The sequence below is a fragment of the Rhopilema esculentum genome, chromosome 10 (genome assembly GCF_057945365.1).
Source record: "Rhopilema esculentum isolate cy_ngs chromosome 10, ASM5794536v1, whole genome shotgun sequence".
Lineage (NCBI taxonomy): Eukaryota > Metazoa > Cnidaria > Scyphozoa > Rhizostomeae > Rhizostomatidae > Rhopilema > Rhopilema esculentum.
In genome coordinates, this window is record NC_142824.1 from 6,050,483 (window position 1) to 6,073,119 (window position 22,637).

The window sequence follows — 22,637 nt, forward strand, 5'->3', positions numbered from 1 at the left end:
AAAGAATCATAAAATGACAAAACAATGATAAAAGAACTGACAAAAGTTTTGAGGTTGCAAGAAATTTGATAAAATTGAAGTATTAAGTAATAACCAATCGTTGAGATGATAAAGAAATACAACTTTCTGGGTCACAACTATGCCGAAAAAGTTCAATTTCAAATGAAATCAGATCAGAACCTTACACAAACTCTTAGGATCATTGAATGAAATTTAATCAGAGTTAATTTCCTGACGGACATCTACCTTCTAACAGTCGGCCTTATTTGTTATTGTTTGCTATCTGTGATGGTCTCTTGTGACGTAATTCCTTGTGATTTTCTTGTACCCGTTTTACTGTTTATGTGCAATGGATGGGGAATGTTTTGGCCTTCTTAGGACCGAACTCGAAATACTAGGGTAAGGTGTATGGTTCATAGCATTTACATCCCCTTCATTGCTCTGAGGATATTGAATAATTTGGCAAAGCTTGCGCCTAACTTTGCTTGGCAAGGCCTAAATACAAGTGTGCTGTTCATTTTTACCAGCCCTCCCACCTTCGTTTTGTTTCTTAATATGAAAATTGCATTTTCGTTACAGCCCTGCATTTTGAGCTTTTTATTCCGGAATGTGGGACCGTAGCCTCATCACTGACTTACTGATGTCAATAGCATATTTTCCTGAAGGAGCTTTTTTGCCCTTAATTTTGTAGTGTTATTTTTTTACAGAGATACTAAAATATACAAAATAGCGTTCATATTAACAGATTAAGAATAAAAAAATTCACACTCCAATTCAGCAAACAATCGTAACAATAATATCACATACTGTAATTATACAATTTTTGGAAATTTATATTCTTCTAGTTCGTATTCTTCTTATAAAAAGACACGACAAGAAAAAATTCTGGAGCTTAAGGGGATGCTGGAACCAAATCGATACTCTAGAAGGTCTTGGATCAAGCTCATCAATGATGACCGTTTTCATGCGGAATTTTCTTCAAAAAGATTCCTGATCTACGGAAGCAAGTATTTTTGCTCAGCATATGTGCATTTGTTGGGAAAGTTCCAAATTTCATCTTGATTCTCACTTTTTCGACTTCTGTAAATTTGGCGCAGATATCTTCACTTTGCCAGGAATATTTCTGCTAACATCGACATCCTAAAAAATTCAAAGAATCAAATTAGAGATAAACTCATCCAGGACACTCAAAGGTATAATTAAAAGTTTGATCTTCAGAGAATCAAAAATCCTCAGAACTGGTCTCAAGTAATCCAATATTTTAGGGAAACAGCACGAAGCAAAGGCTCTTGATTCATAGAATGTTTTCCCACAGATAAACTATCATCTATTGAATGAGCAATGCCAAAATAATTATCCATAAAAGGGCCATGAGAACGAGCAAAGGACCACGAGAATATGGCTCAGTGGGGTTATGCGAAGAAAAAAATTATCGATCTTCACGAAATTTCGAGCTAACTGATTATTTTTATTGCAATGTCCGCATCATCTTCTTTCATGCAGCCCTGCAATTTATCATCTTCTCCCAAACTGGGATCTAACTTTCAGGCAATTAGACACATTAAATACATCCTTGGCAGAATTGTCTGTTAGAATCTGATTAGCCAGTAGAAATAAGACACAACATATATAACGTACTTTTAAGCTCCTAAATAGATCTTTTTCTCGCTGAGTGGCTTCTTTGGAGGTAGAAAATAAATGCAAGGCAGTCTTTGCAGCTAGAAGAAACAGAGACAAGTTATCACTTTCAATTAAGTTTTTTCTTCTATCCTCGATCTACAATATACTTGAAAATGAAAGCATGCAGGAAAAAAATTGAAAATCAAAGCATTGCAGGATGCTCCAATAATCACGGAAACTAACCAAGTTAAGTCTAAAAAGATGTTAAAATAGTATTTATTATACTTAAATAGTTGGGACCAAACCTTTTCCTTTTCTTCCAGTTCCTGGAGTTACTTTGACTTTATACCTTAAAAACAGGCAATAAATTAAATGAAAATATGGCTACTACAACCAACCTATACTCGAATCACCGAGCCATGCAACATTTATTTTTTATTGATAACAGTCGACTGCTTATCAAAATAATGTGGTTGAAATTAAAGATAACAAGATATCAGCGTACAGGCAAAAAAGATTGCCAGTAAGGATCGAGCATGGATTCCTATATCTTCTCCAAAGCCTCATTTACCCTCATTATCATTGCTACTGACATTCTGTTCACAGTGATGGATAGCTGTATCAAAAAGAAGCAAAGCTAATGAAGAGTTACTACCATAAAATAACTTACTTGTAATTCTGCATGGTGCTGTACGGTGCACAAACTGGAATGGCGAAAAGCAACAAATCCTCAGTAATCGGGCTAGCCGTCAGTGTATCTAAAACCGAAACATTTTCCTAAAACGGAAAAAATGTATTTGATACTGGTGTAAAGAAACCATAATTTTCAAAACACAGAAGACTATCATACACTGTCCAGAAAAATATTGTGGCTCTCTTCAAAACGTTTTCGGGGAAAGGTTTAAATACCACGCCCAAAAGGTCTCACTGTTTTGCGAAGAAAATTTTATGAAAAATAGGCTGAAATGGAGCCAACAAGCAAGATTCAAAATAGGCGGTCACGTAGAACGCTTACTAACAAATTTTACAAGGAAAAGCGGTAACGTGTCATTTACTGTTGCCATACATAAAACTAATATTTAAGTCGATTACGAAAAGTTAAACTGAAAAGATTGTGTGAAAAAACCTTATCCAATTCCTCATTAGCAGCCCCATCTTCTTCATCTTCAACAGTTTCGTCGGTAAGTGCACTCATCTGAAATATTACCAAGAACATAAACTAGAAGATTTAACATATGATAAAACAAAACTACAGAACCGAATTGTAAATAAATAATCTGGCCAAAAAAACATTTACTTTAAATGCTTAGGAAATTTATGGTTTCATTCATAAATAATGTGTAGCTTGAATTCGTGGGCTTCTTCATTTTATGCATATAAAGGTTCCTTTCAGTGTTTGACAGAAAAAATGTCAAAATAATGATATAAAAGATTTCTTTTGATAACTTGCACAATTAAAAGAAAGTTGTTTTCTCAACGAGACAAAAATTGTTCAAAACCAATATACAGTGCAAAGCGAAATTAGTTTCCCTCTATATTTAACACAAATTTCAAATAAAAATGCTTCTGCTTTCAATACACGGTAAGAAATAAAAATTATACGCTTTTCATATAGACATTTAACAGTTTTAGATATGTTTTCTCTTGTATCAAAAGGTTTACTTTTTTTACTTACCGTACTAGTTGAAGATTCTGTAGAGATTGTGATTTCTGAAGGAACACAACACATTTTAAGCCGTTACATCAAAACAAATGGAATCATGATCTTTTCAATATAAACGGTATCGAAAAGTATTAAAGCTACATAAAAACAAACGGTATCATGGTCTCTTGTTGCTGTGTTATAGATAAAAGCAAAAATCACGGATACTTAGAAATTAGCACTATAATCAACTCAAACTGACAAAGACTCGATTTGCTGTTCTTACCATCACTTTCGGTTATTTCTGAGGTAAGAATCAACGGTTGTTCCTGCACTTTCTTCGCACCCTTCCCAGACTGTGGCCTTTGTTGTTGCACCTGCTTCGATCCCTTCTTGCCCTTCTTTTTGCTCTTCGCTTCTTTTGCATCTCCAGCGGACTAGAATGGAATATCACAAGGTATTTAAGGCAATCAACATTCAATTGTTACACAAGAAAACCTAATAGGTTCATTTGAAAGAAACGCGTTAAAAGACACCTAGATTGACACAGCAATCTGATTTAGAGTTCCCAGCAGGAAATAGAATATATACAACAATACAACGGCATCTGTTTCTTCGTTGAAAACCCTGAAGAGGGCAGTTGGGTAAGAAATATTCTGAAAATATCCAAGAAAAGAAATTTTGAATGCAGCTTCAACAATTATTCAGTAAAGGATAAGTTGAATAGGAAGTAAGTTGTTGTTACGGCCAAGAGCATGTTAAATGTATTAAGTAGCTAACATATTCGGTGGCTTAGCCAGCATATTGCAGCGGTCAAAGATGGATTATTAGAAACTCGAAGGATTATATGCAGCAAGGGGATTGTATATATACGATGCTTCTATGAATAGTGTATTGAGCTATTGAAGTCTTGAGTTATAATAGGTTATATCGAAAAGCCATTTGATAATAACCAAAGACCGTTACTCGCTTCCTCTTTAAGTGTAATAATGATTCAATATCTACGAATATCTATAAGGGTAATATTGAATTGATATTTACGCCAAGCAGCTGCATTATCATTTCTTTGTCCTCTTCATCTTGGTCTTTGTACTTTTCCTTCATTTTCTTCAATTTACCCTGAAAGAAATGAAATTTTGCAAAAGGATCCTTGATAGTACTTTGAACTTTTGAACAACTTTGGGGATACAAATTGTGTTTCAAATGAGAAACTGAAAAGAAATAGGCAGTCACGTATGAGTTGTTTATTCACAGACAAATGAATAAACAACGTCTAATGGCTTCAGCTGTCCAAGTCAGCCTCAGCAAAGTCATTGTTAACGCCAAGTCATATGTCTTAATGCAAAGCTCTATTTCTTGCAACATTTTACATTGGCTCAAGATATTTCGTAGCTGGTAGTTGCTATAACAGAGAAACTAAGGAAGCAATCGGAATTCAATAAAGGCTAGGTTGAAGATGGCCTATCTTTCTCATTTCATTGCTTGTTTTCTTAATTTCCTTGATCACCTCTCTTTATTAACGACTTTTTCATATCCCCTGATGTACTCAAATATATAATGAAACATTGGAATGCCATTACCTTTTGTCCTCGTTTTGAAGCTTTTTGAGATGAAGGCTGTTCACTTTGCGTACACTCTTGTAGATTTTGCTTTTGTTTCTTTCCGGTTGAGGCAACAGAATCTGCTCTGTTGTTTTCCTCTGTCACTGATATCTCATTTGCTCCTTTCGATTTTTTCTTAAGATCTCTAAAAAATGGGTTTATTCAGTGTAATGACTGACTTTAAAACTAACTAGATTGATTACAAGAATATAAACGGTGTGTATCAATATTTTGCATCCATTCCAGATGTAAGTTGATTGGAGAAAAATATGAGCACATGGAATTTGTTTAATAGAGTTGGGTGCAGTCAAAAGTTGTGTTAAAGATAATACAGCCATTTATACAAAAATATATCATCTGCAGCTTTAAAGCATAGGAATATTTCCTTACAACGAAAGCCATTTTGGGTTCTTTAGCTATATGAAGCGTTAGTGGAACGGACGTTAGTCTAAACAAGATGCCGATGAAAAGGTTGACTCAGCACCCCTTATCATCTTCAACGGACAACTGGATATAAATGTTCGTTCATTTTATACGTCTTCTAATGTTTACACTAGCAAATGTGTTGAGGGGTAAGTAGAGCCTTTAGTATGCGGTAATACAGTTCAGTTTTTTAGCCTAAAGGGAAGCTGCCACTATTGAGAAAAGTAAACTACATTACAAACACATTATTTATTAGGAGTGAGAAAATCAACTATAAAAAATTGACCAACCTTCTTTGTTTTGCTGAAAGTCTTGGTTTTCCTTGCTGTAAAGAAAGTCACATGGTATTCTTAAGATCTTAGACAGAAAGAAACAGAGACACAAAGAAGTATAAGATGATATGTGACAATGCTAACCAGATTTTTAAATGATATCTAAAGACACTAAAATCAAAATAAGTTAATTAGAAACTATATAAAAAGGGTTAACAAGGCAATGTATAAAAAGAGTTAACTAGAAACTATATCAAACGGGTTAACTAGCAACTAGAACTCTTAAGCACAACCCTTAAACCTCAAGGGCCTTTCAATGCAAGCGTTATTTATGTTCTGAAGTCCAGACTGCATTTGTATCAAACTTTCTGAATTCATGGATTTTCAGGAGTGTTCCCGCTCTTGGATCAATGATAAGTGGAGTAAGTAGAATACACTGTGATCTATATTCAATTTAAATCTGTAATATTACCGTTTCTTGCTTTTCGCCAATAAAAACCTTTTCTCCATCTCCAAAGTCAATCATGCCATCACTATTATCTGTCGATTTTGCAGCTCTCGAATCTACTTTCAGCTCGAAACTAAGTGACAAAAACCATAAAAGATGAGATCAGCTGCTGCCACTAAAACGCGCAGCATGTTAAACGAGCAGTTACTCAAGTGTTTGATGTGTCACATTGATTCATAAGTTATATCACTTAATTTTCATTCAAACATTAGCAGACTTTAATTTTCTAATTTTTCATCCTAACTCATTTGCTTCCCAGAAACGCTTCATATTTATATCTTCAGTATCAATCTAAGGGATAGTTTGCTAAAGAGTGGGAGAAGAGTCTTGCAATCTAAAACATACTTTTCTCCGGAAACAAATTTCAGCTGAAGTGATGTATCGGGGTATTGGGAAGAATCCTCTTCATCGTCTTCGTCAGTCAGATTTTCAACAATGTCTGGAATAGTTGGTGAATCGCGTGACATTTCATCTGCTTCATCGATTTCTTCCAAAAGGTCAATTTCATCTTCCTGTTCGTCTGGGTTTGCAGAACTGTCTTCCTGTAGTAGAAAGTGCATTTTGAATACAAGAACATAAAAAAATAACATTATCTTTGGAACTACTATTAACATAGTCATTATCTTTCGAACTAAATTCAATCAAAATAAACAAACTTTTTGGTACAAGATCCACACCTGTCGCACTGGATTGGGAATTAAATAAAACCAGCATCAGGACAAATAAACTTTATATTAACTGACTAAATTGGCTAAAGCTTAAAACTAGAAAACTGTAATTTAATCATTATTACCTTTGGCCAATCTTAGACGTACAAAGCAAACAAGAGATAAGAATCATAAAAAAGCAACAGGCCAACGTAAAAGGTAGATTGAATGAAAAGTTGAACCTTAAAAGTTTCAGATTCATCTTCGATATGTTTTGGCATCCGTTCGTTTAAGTGGTTCCCAACACTCGTCTCATCCAGTTTAAACATGATTCCAAAGCCCATCATCAAGTACGACGGGGGTAAGTAATTCTTTTTTCCACGAATCATGAAACTTCCGGTTGTTAGATACTCTCCTGAGGGCGCAGTCTTGGACACCTGAAAGAAAGGGTTTCGTATGGTTTTTAGAAACTTCATAAACAGTTAATTAACTGTTCGTTACCCCTTCAGAACCATCCCTAGCAACCAGATTTCAGAGCCAACATACCTTACAATTTCCAAGTATTGAAATTATAATATTTTTATTTGTGAATACTGCAATACATTCTCAAGACTGGAGAACCCCTTCAAGAACTTCTTCTAGATCTGCAGATGATACCTAGAGCGCTACTACAGAAACCTTCCACATTGTTGCATTCACCATGTCCTACATTAACCGATGCCTCAAACAAGTTGGCTTACAGGAGTTTCGTTTCTCGGAGTCTAAAAATGATATGATAAAAGTTTTGTGTACAAAATTAGCAATATATAAGCCTTTAATCATTAACCAATTTAAAGCTAACAGAATGGAACCTTACCTGATGGTGAAAAACCCACCACGCACTGGTGACCACTCTCGCCTGCCATGCAGCACTGTAACAGATAGCCATAGTCCCGGCTTCGTTAAGGGTTCGAGGCGGAACAGGCTGTCCCGTAGGATTCTTCAAGATAACACTGCTTGCACCATGTAGATCAGCGTGGACATACAAATCGCCTGTAAATATGTGTCGTGCAATAATAAAAATGGTACAGTCTGTTTGCTTTGCAAAAAACAGTGATAACACTACTGTCTAAATCGATCCTCTATATAGATAATATCTAGATCATGTACAATTCTCTACAAAGGGTATTTGCACCTAGGAAAGGACTCGCTACAGATGAACTAAGAAAAAATATTCTAAAAGACAGCTTGATAGAAAATAATTTGAAACGTTTGGGTCACACTGCAGAGTTCTTGAATCAAGGAACATCTTGAACAAGAATTGTACAGCAAAATTATTAAAAAAACTGTCTTAGTAAAACCTCCAATCAAAATTACACCTTCCTTGTTGTTGAACAGTCCTAACGCAGCATAGCAAGTATAATCAGAACGTTCGTGTCGAAATGGATGTTGGTACAATCAGAATCTTAACAACAGAACCTAGATAATTCTTCATAATCTTTCTTTATAATTGATCTCAAAGATAGGTGTAATACCTGGCTTGAGGTATCGCTTGACTAACAGTTCATTTTGTTGCTGATCCCTTCCAGCGATTAGAAGGTAATTGTCTGAGCTTACGAACCAAAGAAATTTCTCAAACCTGTTAAAATCGAGAGAAGAATTATAAAAGATTATACAGAAAGAATACAAAAGATAATGCCACATGTCTTCAAATCCAGAAGTTAGATATAGAGTGTTCTCTAACACAGCTAATTCAATACTGGGCATTGAATCTCAGAACTTTGTAATTGGTCAGTAAACCACAAGCTCTTTTCCAAGATTACATAATGTCATAAACTCCAAGATCAAGTAGGCTTTTAAATATCAAGGATAAGACAATAAGACTTTGCCTCACCAATATTGTTTTCTGGCTTTGTTGATGACAGCCGAAGTTGCAACTTCCTTTAGTGTTTGCTTTGTCTTCTTCTCAGCTGATTTTAACGCCTTCGTCGATGTGAAGAAAATGAACAAAATTTATGAAAAACTGTTTGATCCACTGACATATTATAGCTGTTCTAAATGACACCAAAAGATGAAAAGTAGCCTATTTTTACTCTCAAATAATATCAATAGATTCTTTTGCAAATGTCGCCAACAGTTAACGAAAATATAATTAGATCAGAAGGAAAAGTACTTAGAGATTACAAACTCCAAGTTTCAAGAAAATCTGAATCACTTCAAACCATATCATGAAAAGAGGTCCATAATAAAAAAGATTTAATTTAGAACAAGATTTGATACAATAAAAACGACTTTAGAACGTGTGAAAAGAACACTTGTGGTCCAAATTCTTAGATAATAACAAACCTGATGGCCAGGTTTAAGAAAATTTCACGTCCAAAAAAATAAAAACTCTTTCCTTTTTTAAAATAACAAATCAAAAAGCTTCAAACACAAAATTTTCTAAAATATTACCTTTTTTGATGCATCAATCGTTTTTTGCTCTTTACCTGCAGCATGCCTTCTTTTGTCATGATATCTAAAATCATATAAATTACATTCAATTCATAATTCAAGTTTCTCTAATAAAAGCAATACTCCAGTCTTAAATTACCCTTTTTAAAGTTGTTTATCCATCCTATATACCTTTATTACAACACTAGTTGCTTCTCTAGCATGGAAACTAAAACCCATAGAATCCTCGAAGAGTGAAGATCTCTAAAATTTCAGTCAAAGGGCTAAATGCATAGGTAAAAGCGGATATCCCAAATATTCAAAAACCCAATATTCATAGAATTATCAGAAAATGTCAGAGAATCTGGGTAAATGATCGGTATCTGAAAGAGCTCCTATTGCATGTCAACAAACCTAAGATTTATAAGTGTGTTACTGCTTCATTCTGTCGAGAATAAGTCAAAAACAAGTTAGTGAAGTCACTGCCACAAATAGAATGGACAAAATGCATGAGGATATGTTAAATGATTCACTATTCCCTGCATTTAAGGAATTCAGAGATATTAAGGTAGCCTCGAAGGTATTCAAAAAAACTTACTGCCTTGCATTGGAAAATGCCGTACAGCCAAGACTGATATCCACAAGGATGAAATCTTGCTTCTTCTGATTTTATGAAATTAAGAAATAAACTGAAAATGCTGTAGAAATTTATAGCAATAAAAATGGACTGTTGAGTATACTCATCGGCAGCGACAATTTATCATTAAAATTTAGTTACAAATGCAACAAGAAAAAGTTAAGGAAATAGTTTCAGTACTATCAGTAATACTTTGAACATAACAGACAAATTTCTCACTTACTTATCACGCTAATAAATATCGGTTCGACTGAAAAGGCATTTTTATCGGCTCTATAGGGGGTAGAATGTAACAATAAAAACTAATAGCTGCAGTTATCAAAAATGGTAAAAAGCTGTGGTACGAGAATAAAACATAAAGACATTTTGCTCATGAAAGTGAAGAAAAGTATATAAACGCTCAACAATTGATGCTCGCCAATGATAAATCCTTGTTATCAATCAATTTCAAAAAGACACTCGAATGAACTCTAGATATAAACAAACCTTTTTCTTGCTTCTACTTGAATCTGCTTCTTCATCCGAGGAGCTTTCTTGACTTTCATTATCGTACGGATTCCTTTAAAAAAACAAGAAGAATGAGGGAAAGAAGCTGAGCAAACAATACTTAACACGTGCAAATGATTAGTAAATAAAGCCAAAAAGTCAAGGAAAAACTGCGAAATTCTGAGTTTAAACTCACTTTAGCTTCATCATAATTTGATTTGTTCCCAGCTTTAATTCTTTTATAGAACATGCCACAGGGTCACCTTGCTCCTGAGCCTCTTTTACAATATTGTTAATTTCTTCCCAATCAATTTGATTGGCTATTGCACTGTTGACAACTTTTATTGCTTGGTCAACCTGTGGTAACAATTTGCAAGTGTGGCATTATTAGAAGACACAGAATAATTGATAAAGAGTATCATTTACAATGACATGAGAAGCTAGAAACCAATTTAAAGCCTTTTGTACTTTCTATTTTGCAATACCCAACATCAATGTTGCATGCAGAATTTAAACAGAATTGCGTAAGAAATACTTACCAGAGGCAAATTTAGTTCGATCAGTGCTGCTTTATTTAGCCCCATATCCTAAAAGACCATTGTTATTTCTTTCAAGGACAATAAGGGTAAAATGTCAAAACTTTCAAAAGTGAAGACTGATCTACAATCTTTCCTATATAAACAAACCAATTTCTTAATTGGCAAGCTATACAGTGCTGAATCCAATACCATTCTGGCACGAGTTTTAACACAAGAATACTTATGAAAGATGAAAATAACGCAACCCATCCAAGTGAGTCATCTGAACATTCTATAATATTTAAAATAAATTTTAACACCAGAAATAAGTAAAGACGACATAGTATCAATGGATTACCAAGATTAAAGTAACGGTTAGATTTATAACTGAATAATTAACAGACAGCTCAGCGGCTAAAAAGCTTAACAATGTCATCAAAAATTCTAATCGAGAAAGATATAAGTCCTAAATATCATAAAAAAACCTCAGTAGCACTTTAAAATTATTAAGCAGGTCATGGCCCTTTAAAAAGTTTAATTGTTTAGCTCAATGAAAAGTTGATAAAATACCTGTGATTTCTGCAAAGCATCCAATCTTTTATGGTGATCCAGTCGCACATTCTCCAATTTTTTAAGAGCATTCTTCTCCAGTTGTAATGTTCTAAGATCTAATTTTTGACTCTCTAATTTCGAGAAAAATTCATCCACTGCCTGCAATGAATCATATAACGTTTCTATTAAAATTAAATGTGCATCAGTTTAACACACTTCATTTGGAATTACATGTTGGTGACTTTTTTGGACTTCATCTCTGGGATGTTTGAAAATATTCTTTGCAGTGTAACGACTAACAGTATTTTACAAAATAAATCAAATGAAGGGCCATGGACTAGATTACAAAAAAAGAAGAGAAGTGAAGTATTTGTTTGGTGTGGTAAGCAACAAATTTATAACAAGAAAATAGATACCAAACATACCTTTTGGAATGACAAAAATTCGATGAATGGGCTATCTTGATGTTGTTTGAACAAATATGGATGAAATTCGGTATACCTGGAAAACGACTACAAGTTAACCCATTGATATTCTAATATCGAACATTATTTCACGTTCTATAAAATAGACAAAGATGTATCTGTACGCATGAAGGTAAGGCTACTAAAATCCTCCTTCTGTTTTAACCCTAACTGGGCGACCTAGCATGAAATGTGTAAACTACTAACTTGACAGATAAAAACCTAAAGTCAAACATATCATGATTATTATCCTTAAGAGTTTCTTTATCATAAACGTTTTCAGCGCCTTTCAAAATCTTCATTGCCAGAAGCCCGTCAAAGGTGTACGTAAGTCTGTCACATGTTTCCACCGGAAATGAGGCATGGATAAAGAATTCATTAACCACTTGAGGAATTGTCTTTGCCAGAACTTGCCCGCCAAATTTTTCAACGAACATTTCTTAGAACCTTGACTGAAGTAGTTTCAATCACTGAAATTCATTGTAAGATATCTTTTTATCAAACCCACTACAGTAAACAATAGCAAAAGTCACACGTTGGTTTAAATTTTTTTCAAGTAAATTTGTTTTAGTTGTGAAGAAACGTTCTTTAATAATATGGTCAGCACTATTATAAAATAGTTGGCATGAAAAGCGACTTAGTACATGGAGCAATAAAACAGGACGACGTTTCAGTTATATCTCTTCATCGACTAAAACGCTGTTATTGGAAATTGTTTCCAAGTCCTATTAAACAACGCGCAATACTGTTCCTTTTAAAATCCTGTTTTATAAATGTATGAGCTTCTTTGGCACTTTCCAGTATCTGATACAAGAATTAGAGTATGGGAAAACAACCTAGCATTCGAGGAAACTTATCTGTTTTATAAAAATAATTTACTTCATTTTTGTACTTTTTCCACTAGCAAACTTACGTTAAAAGTTCATTTCCAGCTGTTGACTTTTCTTTATTTTGTACGATGTATCCCTTGAATGAAAAAGACACAAAATAGTAGACACATTAAATAGACAGATATGTCAATAAGCAAAAGACATGGCAATAAGCAAAACTAGTTCAACACATAGCTTCATCTGCATGACACATTACAATTCCTGTATCTCAATTCTTAATACCAGTGATTTCAATGAAGCTCAATACGGAGGCTTATGTGAGAGCATTATATTCGCACATAGTAGAGCGTTATCGTTCCGCGGGTATACACCAATTCGATTAACGACCTCGTTTTGGAAATTTCTCCAAACTTAATTATACGACTTTTTTAAGCTCAGATTTGGTTTTATCGTCATAATTTTAGGCGGGATATCATTTTTCATATTGTTTGAGCTTGTATTTTAGATTTTACCGAGAAATGAAGTTTGAAAACTTGTAAAGGATTTGACCGCAAAAATCGTTCCGGGGGAAACTTTACCCCCCTAGTCGCCAATCACGGTCAAATCCCTTATGTCGTCATAAAATCAATATCGTGAGCAATATCATAATGAAAACTTACAAGTAGACTAAAATCATTGCTGTCAATCCGAATCTGGGGTCAAAAATTTTGTACAAAATAATTTGAAGAATTTTTCAAAATGAGGCCGTAAGTCGAATTGGTGTATTACATACGTAGAATTATGGGGAAGGTAGCTGGAAGAAGGGCGACAAAGGCCAATTCCAAATAAAGCACCCTAAGACATTTTATGCTTTCAAACGCAAAGAAAACTTTACCCGGAAGATGCTATTACCATTTGTCTTTTTGTTAACACTAAAAATGGACCCTCTAAGTAGAAAGAACACATTTTATCCGACACATAATTAAAGTGATGCAATGGTTTTAAAAACAACACGTTATGGCTTCGTACCTTCTCTAAGCCATTTGAAACATCAGTCATAACTGTCTCGGCCATCTTAATAGCATCATGAAGTCTAACGATGTCTATTAAAAAGGAACTACCATAAGATCCTATGTTACTACTTTGCCGAACAAATGGGAGTAAGGGAATCGAAAGAGGATACAAGTGACACAAAAATGGTTGATTTATGGAGGAAATTTCTTCGAAAATGGTTGATCTATTTATAGAAAATTCTTAATATTTCTTATCATGATAGTTGAATAGTCATTTACTTCAACAAATTAAGATCCTGTCTGAATTAAAAAAAATTATGATAAAAAAGCAGAAAAAATTACATATACTTCTGAGTGAAACATAAGGGATTAAAACCAATGGCAAAAATATATTTATATCAAGGTATGGATTTGAGGTAGAATGATACATTCTATGTAGTATCTTACTTTTCAGCAAATCATTTAGGGATGGGAAATAAGGTCTGATACAAAATGCCTTAGCTCTATTAGTTCTTAGGGCTAAGTAAATCGTGTAAAAGAGAAAGATTCACATTTTACTCTGGAAGTATCATATTAATGAGAAAATATTACCAATAATTTCCAGCCTATGATTACCAAAAGGCTTTTGAATCAAGTAAGAAAGAAATTACCTTTATCCATAGCAAAGTCATCTCCTACTTTACAATTGGGTGGAAATCCTGCCTCTAACAAGCAGTGTTCAAGCAGAGCTGGGCCAAATACTGAAGCAAAAACGAAAGAAAATCATGAATGCATACTTGATATAAAAATACCTACTTTGTAGAAACTAAAAGCATTCAAAAAAAAATTCAAATTGAATTTAAAAAAAATTGTTAAGTAACATTCACAGATCTTTAAATAATTAGCTATATCAAATAATTAGCAAAATATAAGATCTTATGGCAGTAACCTTAATTCAACATTTAAAAGTCACAAAAAGTGAGGAAGGCTTGAAGAGATTATAAAGGAATCACTCACTAAATAATGGGTTCAAGATTCTTTTAAGTTGCTCTCCAGGCTTCACATTTTGCAAAATTTCTTTTAATCTAGAGATAAAACAATATTTCATTTGGTTATAATAAGAGCATATCATAAAGCTTATCTGTTTCTTGCCTAAAAGTTTGTTCAGAAAATTACATAACATCATAACGTAACTTTATGTGAAGAATTTGAAACAATAAGCAACAAACAAAGCTACTAAAATCTAGCATTGGCAGTAAAACAAGACTTAATTTCACTAAACACGAATGGGGATTTTTAAGATCTAAATAAATAAAAAAAAGAATTATGGGATTAAAACAAGAAAAAGAATATAAAAAAGTATTTTTAAGATCTCTCGAAATTACTGGTGCAACAAAAAGTAATGTGAGGTGAAAACTTATTTAAATCTACCATTCCACCTCTACATTTCTAGACTTCAGTATCTAACTTCTGATTTTCACACGTAAGGTGTTTCACAAAATCTGAAAGCAAATAAATTCTAACAATCAAATAGCATAGAATAGTGCATAAATAGCATGCTTATATACTTTTGTCTTCCTAAAAAACTAAGAAAATGAACTAAACATCATGCTGCTCAAATTTTATATCTTTTTATTATGTATCTGTATAAATATTACAGGGAATCAATCAATAGTGTCATTGCCTTGTGTCACTATTGATCTATACCTGGATTTAGATTTCTGCCTACTTATTCACAATTATAAGACATTTATACAAATATCTACCTAATTACAGATATCAAAAGAATAGGTTGCTTGACGATGAAACTCAGAGTAGCAACTTAGAGCCATCCTGTTCTGTACATCAAATGTGTGGACAGCTCGATCAATGCAACATGGAGCATTTTATGACAGACTCATGAACAGTAACTTTAATATACAAATATTTAAGCATGCTATGAGTCCACTTTTCTCAGCTCATTTGAAAGAACTTGAAGCTTAAATGAATGTTTTCAACGTTTTTAAGTCTGAAAGTTGACAATAGATTAATTTAATTGCAAAACATAACTTTTCTTTCTAATTGAGTGATCTGAAAAGGACATCAGAGCCTTAAAAAACAAAATGTTTTTAAGCTCTCTCCCTGGTAATATTACCTTTCAATTGTAATCAATGGTTCAGCTTCTCGTGCTTTCTCGATTGGATATCTTTCCCTAACTGCAAACCTGACATCTTCATTGTCCTTTCTAACCCGCAGTAGTTGCAATATTGTATATTGATGATCAGTCAAAACTATGTTCCCCTGTAGAGAAAATGTGAATTATACTTTAGTGAACAACCACAACCAGATCTTAATGTTTAAACAAATATAACAAAGGCACTACAAGGCTAACAAGCAAATAGGATACATAAAATATTGTAGAAAAATCCAATTAATTCTGATAAGGCTTACTCTAAGTTATAAACTTCTTCCTGATCATTTATCACTTTTTATTTCAAGTTCTGGTCATCTTTCTTTCTAGGAAATAGCCCCTTCATTTTCTTTATACAGATTACAAGAAATATTATTATAAACTTTCCCTTAGCTTTGCTTAGTTTAAAATGTTGCATGCAAAAAAGATCTAATTTCTGCTAACTTGGATAATCTAGAAAACTCAACCAAAAGAATCTTACCCTGTCATATAATTCCACAATTAAATGACATGAAGCTTCATTATAACCAAAGCAGAAATCAACAATTCTGTCCACACCAAGTTGTTTTGCATAGACAAGTCTCTTGTTTTTCAAATGTTTTCTGCACTGAAAGGATATTTTTGTCATGAGCTTCAAGTACACTGTCATTAACCAAAGTTTATTAACCAAACCAATTTAAATTCAAATTTCATAACAAGTGTTATTGGCATTATGTAAAATCTTGCTAAAAACTCATTTTTGGTGTCTGGTTAACTATGAGGCAACAGTTTTAAGCATGATGCTTAGTACATAGGTATCTAAAAGCTTGTATTAAGCATAATAATACAATTATGGATCAAGGGTGTTTTTTTTCAGCCTCTGGTACATATTGTCTTAAATAAATATTATGGCCTACAGGAGCAAAGTTAAGCTATATTCTTACAGACACATACTCTAAAGGCTTAAAATACCAAAAAAAGTTTAAATGTATTCTGAAAGGGAATTAAAGCACTGCAGAATTAATTAAAGCTCTCTAGAAATAAAGTAAGATGTGACTTCAGAATACAACATATTTTAAAGCACACCTTCATTGAGAATCCAGAGGGCATCATATTTTTTGGCCAGTCAAATTCAGTTGTGTGAATTCTGTTTCCTGATTCAATTAGTAACATAAGTTTTTTGTCACTACTAAAACATAGAAAGAAACAGTTCAGGCTTTGATAGTTCAAAATTTGACACATTGAAAGATTCAACTAAATCAACAATGATTCAATTCAAAACTAAAAACAAGGTGGTTGGTAAATAAAAATATTAAGTAATTGTCTTCAATTTCTGGCAGTTCTTAGTTGCACCAACATCTCAGCTACCGTTAATCACGAACTTTGGTATAACACCTTCAGCATCAGATAAAAAACTAAAATAATTGATGAAGAGACTGCTGAAAATTGAACATACCAATAATTTGCACTAAAATATCTTGTTGGCCTTGGATTATAATTTGGGTTTGATATTTTAAGATTTATGAATAAAACTGGAAAATAAGATGAACTTGAAATTTTTTTAAAAGCTAAAAGCTAGTTGTAATGTCTCAATCTAAAACCGTACTAAATTAATAAGCCTCCAGGGTTACACTAAGGATTAATGGTTTTTGTTACACCTCCTTTATATCAGCCAAGCAAAGTTTATCCACAATAAACAAATGTATCTACGCAGCCCCAAACTTGCATTTGACAAATTCTGCATAATAGGTTTCTTACCTTGATAATTTAATGAGGTAGGTCTTATTGTCAATGTCATACACATTAACAACCCTTAAACCATATGCATCACTGGAAACAGAAAATCAGTGTCAAGTCAAAATTTACATGAAATATGCATTCACACAACTGCACTAATCATACTTAGAAATTGGGCAGCACAAACATACAAGTGGGCATTGTGGCAGCTGTACCAGGACCTCCGACAAAGGGGGGCCAGGGGGGCCATTGCCCCCTTACTTTTTTGCAAAACAATAGAGCTTTTTAAAATCTTTTGTTATGATTATTATATTTTATCTTGGCCCCTCCACTTTCCAACCTGTGTCGGAGCCCACGTGTACCCCTGTATGATAACAAAACAATGACAAAGAAAAGTGCCAATCAATCTACAAATTACTAATGGCATAAGCCAATAACATGATAACGGAAAGTATCATCACAGAAATTGTCCCCAGACCCCCCAAGGACTTTTACAACTGACACTAAGAAAATTGGTAGCATCATTTGATAATAAGTAAAAATGTTACTGTTTATCAGACAAACTTAATTGGAAGAAAGAACACATTATATTTTTGGCCATTTCTTTTCGAGGAGAGGTGCATAAAATAAAGATTTAGGACTGATAGAGATCATAAGTCGATCACAAAAATAAATTTAGAACCTAACAACCTACCATTTTGCAAGTTCTGCAAGAACAGCTTGAAGGTCTAATGTCGTGAATCTTGACTTCATAACGGAATTTTCTCTCAGCTACAAATTCTGTAAATATAAAATTCCCTTCACATGAAACTACGAGATCAAACCTCGTTATCAAAATCTGGAAACGAGGTGAATTTTTATAAGTGGAATTTGTCGTCGCTGAAGGATGATGGGCGTATAATAATGATGGAAATTTTCAATTCAATTAAAACTACAATTACGAACTTAACTATTACAAAGGTAATTTGCAATTGGCTACCCTAGGTTTAGAAAGCAAAAACAAAAGACACAAAACAGCAGAAGAAGTGAGAATCCTAGGCAAAATCAATGACAGGCTCAGAATTCTTTACAGAAAGCAACATTTTATTGACTTCTCCCTTCGTAGATCGCTAGCAAACGCACAAACTCAGCCCCATTTTGACTATGCAAGCTGTGCTTGGTTTCCATGTCGAGGATGTTCTTACCAGCAGGCCAGAGCAGAATCACTCGAAGATCGAAAAACAAACTGAACCAACCTTCCGAAAGGAAAACATAGGGCAAAATTGCCTCTCATATCTTGGTCCCAAAATTTGGAACAATCTACCATCAAAACTAAAATCTGCAAAGAACGTCAATAGTTTCAAACGTAAGATCGAAGATAATTTCTTTGATGATCTACAAGGTCATGAGAATAGCCCCTACATATTTTAATGAAAACCCAAATTCAGCAAACGAAAAGGTTCTAGTTCCAAGTTTTCCAGAATCACTTTTTTCCAAGTTTCCGATAAAAAATCCGTTTTTAATGAACACATTTCTTTTTTATAACACATCTGGAAGGACCATTGTTTACCATTGTAAAAACTAAACCATTGTTACAAAGAATGCTAAGGAGCATTGCTTGAAAAGGCTAGCCAGTGCCACACAATATCGAGGAAAATACAACCAACATAACTATCTGATTAAGTTATTGTGAAAAAGAGATGAAACATAGTGCTGGATCATAAGCACTTCAACTCGTCGTGCCTCGTTTTGAGGCATTATATCCTGACTACCATCTTTTTGTTTATGACGTCAATTGATTGTTATGAAGAGCCTCAGTTTCATCTCGCCGTAGAGTAGCAAGTTGATTGTGACGTCACATTGATTAACGCCTATAAAAGGAGCAACAATTAACTGAGCATTCGTCAGTTCAGTGGCTACGGTAACTGCATTGACTCTTTTTAAAGTTGAGTTTAAACTCTCAAACTTTTAGTCGTCGTTCAGAGTGAGATACATTTTTCGAGAGAAGAAACAAACACAGCATGGGTTGCTGTCTTTCAAAGTTCCAGAGGCCTAATGAAGGTTTGTATCGTTAATTGCGATTTAAGCTTACATTAGCTCAAAGTAGGATATCTTTGATGAATGATTCTTGTCTCAGATAAGCATAAACTAATTTACAAGCGTGCAACATCAAGTGGTTCCTGTTTAATATTACACAAACCTAAGGACAAAGCAGCTAATTAACATATTTATCTCATTTATAAAATTATTTTCGTGTTGCAAGCAATTTTAATTGAAGATTAAAGGTAAAAATTCTCAAACATAATTGTTCCAAAAATTTACGTTTTCTGTCGGTGTTAGTAGAGCTATCTCCTCATTTTTAGCCTCACAAACCAACCGAATGTCGTTGACACTTAACAGATTGACAAAAATATTTCGAAGAAGCAAAAGCATTCGAAAAGGTGAGATTGCTGAGTATCTCAAACATCATTTTTTTGTTTTTTCTCGATTAACTGTTTTACGTCAATTCTTATTGTTTTTTCTCAAACATCAATTCTTATTGCATGAAGATCACTTTGATAGAATTATCGTTTATTAATGTACATTTTCGATACATTGTTAGTTATTCGATAGACAAATTGAACACTGATAAATTTACCCATTGCATTTTAGAACGGTCTCCATCGATCCACGAGCAGATAACTCTTCCAAAAAGAAACACATCTAGGGTGAGTCATTCTGTTCTGCATAAAGAGAGCTGCGTTTGCTTGCTGGTCTCAATTCGATTTCAAACACAATTCTACAATTTCGACCATCTTGATTGAACATGAGACATTATTGTAAAGTGGCTAAAAGAATTTAAGTTAGTTTCCCTATTACTCAGAAAACTAGACTTTTATTAACTTTGGTAAATGATTTATCACAAAACCGTATAATTTGATTGCTGATGTAAGAACCGGGAAGTTATCTTTCCTGTATTTCTCATTGGTTCCGTGGTAACAATGAATTGGTCACTTGCTGAAAAGTGAAGATGAAATAGTATCAAACTTTCTTTTCACACATTTAGCATGCATCTTACGTAAATATCGAATAATAAAAGATATATCTTATTTCTGCAGGTCATTTTCAGAGCTAAAGACAACAATAAAGGAGAGAAATTGCCACAATCCACAAACTCAAGCGGAAATTTCCATTTCAAAGCCAATCAGCAAATGCATCATGAACATAGCCGGATCAATTCATTGGCAGCAAGAGATCAAATAAGTTACGCATATGGTGCCAAGAGGCACCCTTTACCCTATGTTGTCCCTTGCAGTGGCAACGTCGTAGATCCACAGTCGTATCCAAAGAGCACACCTGACAGCGTGCTAAATGTCATCGAACATTTTCGCCAGAAGATTGAGAAATTTGCAGACATGGATGACGATCCGCTCGACTCCTATTACCAGCAAGATTCAGGATATGAAGATTCAGTGTATAGCGCAGAGTCGTCATGTTTAGCTCAAGACGATACTTGTGACGAAGAGGTATCAACGAGTTGCGAAGAAGAGGAAGGCACAAGCATGTACAAAGACGAAGAAGATCAGCAACAATTGCCAAGCATGGACAGTTATGCTAAGAGCACATTAAATGATCTTCCATTACATCTCAAAGTGTCAATGGAATTTCCCAGATTTCCACAAAACAACGGCCCAGACTATGCTAAATCTAGCTTATTTGATGACGGAGATCTTACACCAGTAGACGTTGGGCCACTTGATCCCAATCCTACTGTCAAAATTCCAATGGTCCTTAACGGGCAGATCTTCCCTCTTGAAGTTGAACGCAACTCTGAATTGGCAGTGGCATACCACTTGATTGAGTATTATGCAGACAAGAAGGCACACATTGCCAAAAGAATTTGTACTATAAGAGCTAGATTGGGTGCCAAGTTTCTGTTTCCTGTTTTTGTGCATGGAAATGTTGTCAATATTCCTTTGAATGAGAAGGATGACAATGTGAGTGCATATAGGGAAATATCGGCACTCAAATGCTTCAAAACTGATCAACTAAGATAGATTTTGGCATCCAAGTTAACTACAGGTTTGGTTGGCTACGACTTCCAACCTTCTATCAATACAGGACATCTGTCACTGTGATACAAAACAACATAATGTTTACTTGGTTATAGAATATTTATCTCCGATGTACATTAAGGTTGATGTGAATAAAAAGTGTGAAAAACTTTAAACCATTGTCGTTTTTCGTATTTTCCTCTCATTTCTTTTTCTAAACAAAAGTTTTAAACAGAAGTTGAATGGATACAAAACCAAACCTACTGTCGTCTGCGAGTATCGAAGTAATCTTTTGGCACGCAAAAAAGGTTTTAACTTGCACGAGCTTTGTTGCAATTCTATCAGCAATGTGTTTCAGGAATAAAAATTATGATATCTCAAATGGCTTTTTAATTTTATCTTCAAAGGTAATTTTCACCGAGTAGGAATATCATAAACAGATCGTTGATGATACAAAGGTGTCTTTACAATGGTGTCTTTGCAAATGAGGCCGGTTATCGGGACAAAAATTACCCTAAACTCCACACAAAAAAATTGATGTAAGTATAGAAGGCATACTAAAGATTGCGTGAAAAAAGTCATTGGTACTTTTTGTCACTGCTAAACAACACACTCGTGTGCAACGAATGCTTTTTCATATGATTGACTAGTCAAATGCTGTTCTAGATAGCTATAAGGAAGGAATTTCGATGCTATACATGAGAATTTAATTCAAATGTTGTCCTGACAAACACTGTAAAGCGCTTAAACCACGATACGTCATCAAACATAGCATCGAAGAAGTGATTTTTCTAGACCATTGATACAAATGAGTAAAAGAATTATCGAGCAGTATACAACCAACAGAACTACATAAATATGTAAAATAAGGAAGAGATGAAACATAGTGCTAGGTCATAAGCATTCCCAGCCGGCGAGCCTAGTTTTGATGAGTTTAACTTTGGTTCCTCGAAGTCTGGCCTTGATGAATAAACTAGCTTGAAAGGGAAGAGCATTCAGTGGATAGCAACCACTAGTCGTTATTGTGTCACACTGTATTAAGAAACGATATCTAGATTTCATATAAAACTACAGTATTTCCTATTGGCATAATACGAAATACGAAAATCAATTTTGATTGGCAATAGTGTTGTTATTCTCGTTGCACTAGCAAGA

The 22,637-nt window shown here is 34.0% G+C and overlaps 1 protein-coding gene across 1 annotated transcript; it reads right to left on the minus strand.

The window, feature by feature from the left end:
- Positions 1-773: 773 nt before the first annotated feature.
- LOC135690055 (ribosome quality control complex subunit NEMF) lies at positions 774-18,315 on the minus strand. The gene is made up of 32 exons (XM_065207505.2): positions 18,164-18,315; positions 17,491-17,562; positions 16,819-16,921; positions 16,235-16,360; positions 15,718-15,863; positions 14,601-14,668; positions 14,255-14,344; positions 13,621-13,694; positions 12,696-12,748; positions 11,744-11,819; positions 11,337-11,477; positions 10,788-10,835; positions 10,445-10,605; positions 10,249-10,321; positions 9,724-9,788; positions 9,147-9,210; positions 8,587-8,675; positions 8,228-8,331; positions 7,570-7,745; positions 6,956-7,150; positions 6,412-6,608; positions 6,031-6,139; positions 5,577-5,611; positions 4,843-5,008; positions 4,304-4,381; positions 3,549-3,699; positions 3,296-3,330; positions 2,747-2,815; positions 2,291-2,397; positions 1,926-1,969; positions 1,639-1,718; positions 774-1,140 (listed from the first exon to the last, which is right to left on the minus strand). The coding sequence occupies exons 1-32, from the start codon at positions 18,220-18,222 to the stop codon at positions 1,066-1,068; spliced, it is 3,129 nt and encodes a 1,042-aa protein (XP_065063577.2). The 5' UTR covers positions 18,223-18,315; the 3' UTR covers positions 774-1,065.
- Positions 18,316-22,637: the final 4,322 nt, after the last annotated feature.

Bases quoted from the DNA above. Each gene is read 5' to 3' on its own strand.
- LOC135690055 (XM_065207505.2), bottom strand. From the start codon at position 18,222: ATGAAGTCAAGATTCACGACATTAGACCTTCAAGCTGTTCTTGCAGAA. The intron at 12,749-13,620 runs GTACGAAGCCAT...TTTTCATTCAAG, and splicing joins TTTCAAATGGCTTAGAGAAG to GGATACATCGTACAAAATAA. The intron at 1,970-2,290 runs GTAAGTTATTTT...CCTGTTTTTAAG, and splicing joins AGCACCATGCAGAATTACAA to GTATAAAGTCAAAGTAACTC.